Raw genomic sequence first — 8,852 nt, forward strand, 5'->3', positions numbered from 1 at the left:
GTTTTGTCCAGGAGGTACTTCGTTCACCACCAGACCCATTCTCTTTGCCTCTTTGGCAGGTGAAATGGTTGAAGTGCCAGTCTGGCACTCCTCAAGTACCACTAAAGCGCCACTTTGACACCATTATGAGACCTCCAACAGGTAGATATCTACAGCCAGCCAGAGCTCTTGATAGAATGGAGGAGATTGGATTTAGGCAGGCGCACTGTCCAGGCTGTCGAAGAAAGGAACGCCCAGTGACCTTAGTTGTCTAACTAACCCGGACATTTACAGAGAAAGTGCACTCCCCTTCTCTGAAAAGCCCCCCCGCTTCTGCAAAGGGGGTTAAATTGTTACCCTAGCTTTTCCGCGTGTATGCTGATCGTCTAGTGACCCTTAAACACAGCTACTAGTTTGAAAATTGAATGGCGAAGGGTCCAAAGAACTTTCTGAGTCTTTCGAATATCGTATTGGGGCCACAGGGTTTTCGAAATAGCATATGCAGAAATGGAACTCCATCATTTCTGCGCTATCCTGAGAAATAATTTGTGCAGTTCCCCTTTAACAACTGTCAGGGGGATGCCGATGGCCCGATAGGAGGTCTCTGAGGCCGATTCAGTCCCCTTCTTAGCAAGCGCATCAGCAATTTAATTTCGCTCTATGTTCCTATGTCCTGAAACCCAGATCAGAGAAATGCTACCTGCACACCCAAGATATTTGATCTCCTCCCTACAGGAGTTTACTAATTTCGTTCTGCACCATGGCGTCGTCATCGCGGCTTGACTATCGGAGAAAATGTTAATATCTCCCTCTCTCCCACGTTCCCTAATCATTTTGCATGCCTGCAGGACCGCAAAGACTTGTGCTTGGAAAACACCAGCAGTGTTCGGCAGTTTAAAGGGTATAGATAAAATGACTGATTTAGAAAAAACCCCTGTTCCGACTCCCGATTCCATCTTGGAACCGTCAGTGAACACACAGAGATGCAAGCTTCGGTGCAGATTTTCCCCTCGATCCAATCCTGCCTAAAGGGAAAGATTGCCCTAGCACGATCCTCAAGCTCTAGTGTGCGGATAGAGAGAGCTGTTCGAAGTTCGGAGAAATACTGTGTTAACTGCCTAAAAATGCTACCATGTCCCTTGAGAGATTGCCTCCAGAGGCCAACCTCCTTTAACCGGATTGCATTTTGAGCTGCGATGGAAATAACGGAAAAGTCGATGTGAAGTAAGTGCAAAAGGGCATTAAGGGCAGCATTGGGACAAGCTTTACATGATCCGGTGATGCCAATGCCTGCAGTTCTTTGCACACTCCCCAGTTTAGTGATATTATAGCCCTTCCGAAAAGCTTCCCACCAAACTAGGCAAAACCACAGCACGACCTTTGGCTTGAGTCCCTATTTTTTACCGAACATAAATTTGCAGGAGTAGAAGGCTATACTGGCCTTCTTTACCCGATTTTCAATGTGTAGCTTCCAATGGAGCTTGGAGTCAAATATCCTTCCAAGATACCTAAATTTTGATGAAAGCGGGAGAACGTGGTTGTTTAATTTGGGAAGTGGAAAGGGTGGAGGTTTATGTTTTCTGGTACTAGCACCAGCTCTGTTTTATCAGAGTTTCCTTTGAGGGCGTAACTGGCAGTCCAGCGACTGATTACAGCCTATGACCTTCCCAAGATCGCAGTCATGACTGAGGGCCACGGTCCCACCATTAGGACCACGCCTTCGGCATATGCTACTACTTGAACATCACCCTTATTTTGCATTATCAGAACTTCGCCAATAGCAACTAGCCAAAGTAGAAGCGAAAGGACACCACCCTGCGGCGTCCCCCTGTGAACGAATCTAATGGCTTTAGACCCTCTTACCACGGCATTAACTTTTCTGCAGCTAAGCAGGGACGAGATCCAGAGACAGATAGGTCTTTCCACCTCTAGTCTTTCTAACACAATGACAATTGACTCCGCTTTGATGTTATTAAAAGCACCCTCTACGTATATCTATGAAGGTCGCCAAGTGAATTGTTTGCCTTCCAAAAATTTTTCCACAGTCCCTACGACCTCGTGTACGGCTGATTCCGTGGTTTTCCCTTTCAGGTAAGCATGTTGCGCTGGAGATAATTTGCATTCGATGTGTTCTCGGATATGGTAATCAATCAAACACTTTTTGGATAAATGAGGTAAGACTTATAGGCCTAAAGTCCTTGGCCGAAGTTGGATATCATTTCACGGTAGCGCTCACCATTCACAGTTACGTTACGATTCGCAGCATCTTTGAAAAAGTACGGCCCAATGATACCTCCAGCCCATAAACCGCACCAAACTGTGACCTTTTCTGGATACATTGGTAGCTCTTGCAATTCTTTTGGCTAATCTTCACTCCAAAATCGACAATTCTGCTTATTTACGTACCCATTGATCCAAAAATGAGCTTCGTTACTCAACAGAATTTTTCGATAGAAAAGTGGATCTTCGGCTAACTTTCCAAGAGCCCATTCAATTCGGTTTCAATTCTTGCACCAGTTGTATTTTGAAGGGCCTCACAACTAAATCCTTCACCAAAATTTTCCACCTTGTTGAGTAACAGAGGCCCAGTTGCTGCAAACGGCGACGAATCGATAATTGATGGTCATCATTAACACTGACCGATAGAGCTGCGATATTTTCTTCAGTTCGCACTCTACGTAAGCGTGTTGGTGGTTTGATGCCCAAAAATGTAAATTTGGTTCTAAATTTAGTTACAATAGCTCGAATAGCCGCTTCAGTGGGTCGAGTAAACTGGCCATAAAATGGAAGAAGCGCGCGATAAACTAACTAATATAACAGAACACTCATTTTTGTAATAAAATTCAATGATTTGCAAGCGTTGTTCGTTTGTAAGACGCTTCATGGTTAAATTATAGATCAAACTGAAGATGCTTGACAGTGAAACAAAACACGAAACGTGCGTTAGCTGTTTAGAACAACTGTTTAAAAAGATAATAGCTAAAAAATCACGCGTTATATGAGCCTTGGACAGCAAGCACCTCAAAATTAAAAGGTCTCAACACTCCGGTTCGTTCTTTTTAAACTATCAAAAGACGTTTAATATAGTTTTAATGGCTCTGGTCAGCGATATTGAGTTTCTCATGGTGGATATTGGTGCTACTGATAGTCTTTCCGACGGTGGAGTTTTTTCGAAAACTAAACGCTTTAATATATGATAAATAACGAAAACAAGAATTAAATCTAGCGAGCCAGAATAAGTTATTCACGAACTGGATGCTGTACCGTACGTATTTGTTGCCGATGGTGCGTTTTTCCTTCGATGTTGTTGCTGAGATATAGCATTTGTATATAGTATTTGTTCTTAAATAATCTTAATTGGCGACTAGCGCCATTCCCTTCGATGTAATGCAATTAAACCATTCGCGTATGATAAACTTTCTTCAGAAGAGCGTTTATTTAACAGGAGATTGCATTTAGTAAGGGCTGAAGTTGTACTTTCAGAATACTATCATCTCGTTTTTAGGTTATCTTGTTCATAATGCGAGTTTCTCCGGGAAAAGCTGCAGTTATCGTTCTTACTTGTTACTTGGACAATTTTCAAAAAAAAAAACAACTTGCCAGTGGAATACACTTCACACAAAAATCAGGCGGCCGTCATAGCCAAATAAGTTGGCTTGTGACTACCATTCAGAATTCGGAGAACTTAGGTATAAATCCCGTGAAACACCTAATGAAGACAAGGTTTTTCTAATAGCGGTCGCCCCTCGTCAGGCAATGGAAAACCTCCGATTGTATTTCTGGACAACGTTTGTTTTCAACAAGACGGCGCTACGTGCCACACAAGCAACGAAACCATTGATCGAGGACATAGCACAGCCATGATACCGTCTTTTCTGTGCAAATAACTAAAAACTAAAATAAATCCGCAAACTTTGCCCATCAAAAATTAAAACATCTACATTTTCATATAACCGTTGGACCAACATACAACGGTTTGAGTGTGTATATTCTGCATTCACGTGAGACAGTTTATAAAGTTATAAATCGAGCTGAAAAAGAGGTTAGATTAGAGCAAAAGCTTACAGGTGGGCTTGAAACTAAAATTCCTGGACGTACAGAACCCTTGATGGTCCGAAAACTGGATCAAAACCCGAGAATTTCCTTGAGAAGATTTGTAAAGGAGCTTAACGAGGAGTGTGTGGTATTGTTGTATTTCATGAAGCAGTGCGTCAAGCCATACTGCACCATAAATATTCATCGAAATCAGCACGCAAGAAACCCTTGCTGTCTGCACAAAATGTAGAAAACCTTAGTCGGAGTGTTAAAGAAATGTGGGTTTATCACGGAGAAGAAAGCAAATTTTAAATTTTACCAAGATAACGATCCAAAGCATAACGGCTATAATGTACAGATGTGGCATCTCTAGAATCGCAGAATTGCCTTTTTGAAGAAAACAGTCCATAAAAGACATCAAAAGAATGCAGCAGCATTAAAAACAGCAATGATGGAGGAATGGCAGAATATACCGAACGTATACGACAAACAAATTGGTCCATTCCATGAAAAATCGGCTGCAAAATGTTAAATGTGTTAAACATGTTTTTTTGTTTTTTTTTTAATTTGAAGTTTTGTATTAATTCCTTTTAAATGCTGTGAATAAATATGACCCAGCACAAAAAAGAAGATAAATAAAGAGTGTTTTTTTTCTACTAAACTCGAAAAATTGAATTTTACATTCATTGTCCAAACTTATTTTTGACTTACTGCATTTGCATACAGCTATGGCTAGAGAAATAGATGAATAGAAGACCTATACTCTATATTCGTACATATTTTATTCCAATGTGTTGGACAATGAAATAGCGAATAGAATGGAAACTTCAATCATTAGTTAAGACGATTAAAGCTAACATTTTCGATACATTCTTGCTTGGTATAATTGCTAACATAAGATATGTAGATATATGATAGTGTTCTTCATTAAATCAAAAATATTTGTACACTTTAAACACTACAAATAACTTAATTAAAGAATTTACGATATTGACTCTAATAATACATATAAGTAGATTCTCTACTTTTTCGTGCTTAACTCCCAATCCGTAATTAAAAAGCGAGATTACCCAAACAAAACTTCTCTCCCGAAATCTGAGATTATAAAATAATCCTAGAATATAACCATATTTTTTTGCTGTGCTACACTAACAAAGAAAACAGGTTTGTAGATATAATTCTTAAAAAAGAAAATTTGCTAAATATTATTAATTTTGCCAGTACACCATGTATCCAATTAAAATTTCACAAAATAATGTTCTGTGGCAAATGAATTACTTTTATTTTAAGTTTGCAGATAAATTGAATTAAAAGTTTCCATGCATTTGTTGTTAGTACTTTAAATAGGTTCAATTAAGTTAATAATAAAAAAATTAATTTAAAAGGAATATGAAATAAGTTAAATATGAAAGGAACATAAAAACGAAGCGTTTTATTCTCTCATGTGTTCTTCACTGAAGTTGTGGGCTTGAGTATAGTACGTCGGTTCTAGTTCCTCGCGTTGATTTGCGAATTCGAAATTTGTTTGGCTTTACCAATTTTTCCAAACCGTCCTTTTAAGTGACCGAAAGCGTTCTCTACAAGTCTTCTAGACTTGGAAAGTTGTAATTAGTAATTAAAAACCGTTTCGCTGCATCTGGCCGTTGAGTTGTAAGCGTGAGGCTTCATTGGAAACTGTGGGAAGCGAAATACTGAGTCTCTCAGCGCTACGACTGAACATTTGTACAAAAAATTACTTTCGTGTTTTCGCTGAGGAGAGGGTTTTGCGTTAAGAACGACTGCTCGAAAATTTAAGAATCATGGCAGCGGAATTATGAAAAGTTAAGGCCAGTATTTTCATCGGACTTATATACAACATGTTGGTATATTGTCAACGAGGGCTAGTAAAACGATTCAGTACCAACCTTCATAGTTTTAATAGTCTACAGCATCACTGGCTGGACAAATACTTAGGAGCAAGCTTTTAATATAAAATATTTCATCCGCTTCCTTTTGACATAAAAAAAAACAAAGGAATCCAGAGGCACTCCTTAAAAAACTGGTAGGTGCTGGAAAGAATGTCTAGCTCCCAGAACTGGCCTTTCCTCACCTACAATACACGGACAGGCGTTGATATAAATTAGATATTCTTTCTCGTTGTATTTTGTTTACATCGTTAATAATAATTAAATAAACCAGAAACTACAAAATATTCTACCAAACCAATTTCTATGAAGAAAAACCATTCACACCAGTATAGCTAGCTGATCGTCAATTTTGCCGGTAATCTGCCATATGTGAACGGGTAGATTAATTTTGTGGACTTATTGCTAAGTACTGCATATTAGAGCTGTGCGAAACATCGATGTAGTATCGATACATCGATGTTTCTCCTTTCGTAAAAAACATCGATGTTTTTTCTCCGATGTTCGATGTTTTTGCCAGTTTTTCCATCACTGAGAAAAAAACGCAGTAAAAGCTAGAGCGTTATTTTTGGAGTTATTGGTGTTGGCAGGCAGTGGTTATAATGCATAAATATCTTAGAGCTTCAAATGGGCAAGGTATGTACATATATATATTAACTGATGCCTTCTTTACAAGTTAACCTCTGTGTTTTGTCTCATTTGTATGTAGGTTGTAGTGCGGCAACCATTGAAGAAAAAGAGCAAGAGGAAGAGCCGCAAGCCAAAAAGGCGCGATATGGTCAGTCCAATGTGTGGAATTTTTTTAATAAGTCCTCGGATGGCAAGACTGCCAAATGTTTAAAATGTGGTAAAATTTATCAAACCAGCGGAAACACCACCAACATGGCGGGACATTTAAAGCGGGTACACCCAACGTTAACGGTGAGTGAGTTGCCAAAGGCTTCAGGACATATGGCGGCTTATTTGGATAAAAAATATGAAGCCTCATCGAAACGGAAGAGAGATTTGGACAGCGCATTGTTAAATTTCATTTGCTCCGATTTACGTCCATTTTACATTGTAGAAAACGAGGGATTTAAGCAATTTGTAAATGCTTTGGATCCCCGATACGAATTGCCTTCACGATCAACATTGCTTTCAACATGTTATAATAATTTATTCATGAACATGAGAATGAAACTGAAAAGCATTTTGCAAGAAGTGGAATATTGCGCTGTGACAACCGACTGTTGGACATCTCGAGCCAACGAGGCTTATTTGACCGTAACTTGCCATTTTATAGATCCAGAATTTAAACTTCGCACAGCAGTACTTTCGACTAGTAAGTTACAGAATGAGAAAAATCATTCTGCAGAAAACATTGCGAACTCTCTATGTGCAGTGCTAATTGAATGGGAAGTTATGGACAAAGTTGCAGCCATTGTTACCGATAGCGCAAGAACAATGATGAAAGCATGTGAGATATTGCAAAAAAGACATGTGCCATGCTTTGCGCATGTTATTAATTTAATAGTTCAACAATGCCTGAATCAAGAGAAAATAAAAGTTATTATGGGGAAATGCAAAAGTATTGTGGGATTTTTTAAGAAAAGCACAATAGCTTACGCCAAGTTTAAAGAAACTCAAAATACAGAGAAGCCATACAGTTTAAAGCAAGAATGTCCTACAAGATGGAATAGCGCATTTCATATGATTGAAAGAATTCTTAAAACAAATGATGCCATAAGCAGTGTTCTTCTTTCAACCCCAAAGGGACTTGCCCCGTTTTCGGCTGACGAAATTTTAATTTTAAAAGACATAAAAATTTTATTGCAACCTTTTGAATGTGCAACATTGCAAACTTCTTCGCGAACGTTGGTCACGGTATCATTAATAATTCCTATAACTTGCGGACTTCTGCATAATTTGCAATTGTTAAAAAATGACCTAAAAACAGTTGAAGGTCGCGAAAGCTGCAATTGCTTATTGGAGGGCATATCGTCCAGACTACTGCAATATGAAATTCGCAATGTTCCTCGAGTGGCAACTTTGCTAGATCCTCGGTTTAAAAAAGAAGCGTTTCACTCACCATTTAACATCACTGAGGCTCAAAAACTCTTGGAAAACGAGCTTTCTTTTTTCAACGCACAGAAGTCTCGCCCTTGCGACGAACCACGCCTGCCAACATCAACCTCCACATCGCAGACATCCCTTTTTCAATTTTTGGGAAAAAACAAAAGTTTGAAACATAAAACTAATACAGTGGATTCCATATTGTCAATTCGTCAATATTTTAATCTAGACAATTTGGAATCAAACTCCAACCCTTTAGATTATTGGAAGGTTGTATTTTACTTGTCAATTCCAGCGTTTAAATATGTGTATTAATTAAATTTTATTATTACAGATCTCATCAGATAAATCATTTCAGCATTGCTGCAAAAAATATTTCTGCGTTCCAGCAACTTCGACAGAAAGCGAACGTATGTTCAGTAAGGCTGGAATCGTTGTAAGCGAAAAAAGAAGTTCGCTTCAGTTTAAACATGTTGACATGCTACTTTTTATCAATCGGAACAAGTGGATCTCTGAACAGCATATTAGTATTAAGTTGAATGATTGAACTTCTGTTTTATAGTTTTAAGTTTGGAAAAAGGATGTTATCCTTAATAAAGATATATATATTATATAGAGAATCAAAAAATGTACTATATTACTTCGATGTAGTATCGATACATCGATGTTTTTTTCTGAAAAACATCGAAACATCGATGTGGTCAAACATCGATGTTTCAACAGCTCTACTGCATATGTATGTGAACATACTTTAAGTTCATCTGTCGGTAAACTAAATACAATTCGAATTTTATTACAACATTTAAATACTCCGATAGTGAAAAAGTTACAGTGAGGATTTAAATTAAATTACAAAAAGAACAGTTTTGGTGGTTATATTTA

The 8,852-nt window shown here is 38.3% G+C and overlaps 1 protein-coding gene and 1 long non-coding RNA gene across 3 annotated transcripts; one reads left to right on the top strand and one right to left on the bottom strand.

The window, feature by feature from the left end:
• Positions 1-4,116: 4,116 nt before the first annotated feature.
• On the bottom strand, positions 4,117-4,826 carry LOC128869637 (uncharacterized). The gene is made up of 3 exons (XR_008455352.1): positions 4,726-4,826; positions 4,334-4,532; positions 4,117-4,249 (listed from the first exon to the last, which is right to left on the bottom strand). It is a non-coding gene; the product is annotated as an uncharacterized LOC128869637 (long non-coding RNA).
• A 1,544-nt stretch (positions 4,827-6,370) lies between these two features.
• On the top strand, positions 6,371-8,569 carry LOC128869233 (E3 SUMO-protein ligase ZBED1-like). Of its 2 annotated transcripts, XM_054111766.1 has the most exons (3): positions 6,371-6,554; positions 6,628-8,240; positions 8,305-8,569. In XM_054111766.1, the coding sequence occupies exons 1-3, from the start codon at positions 6,521-6,523 to the stop codon at positions 8,515-8,517; spliced, it is 1,860 nt and encodes a 619-aa protein (XP_053967741.1). In that variant the 5' UTR covers positions 6,371-6,520; the 3' UTR covers positions 8,518-8,569. The 2 variants fall into 2 exon arrangements, with proteins under 2 accessions (XP_053967741.1, XP_053967740.1); XM_054111765.1 differs by having other exon boundaries at positions 6,371-8,240.
• The last annotated feature ends 283 nt before the right edge of the window (positions 8,570-8,852 follow it).

The sequence above is a fragment of the Anastrepha ludens genome, chromosome X (assembly GCF_028408465.1).
Source record: "Anastrepha ludens isolate Willacy chromosome X, idAnaLude1.1, whole genome shotgun sequence".
NCBI classification, from domain to species: domain Eukaryota; kingdom Metazoa; phylum Arthropoda; class Insecta; order Diptera; family Tephritidae; genus Anastrepha; species Anastrepha ludens.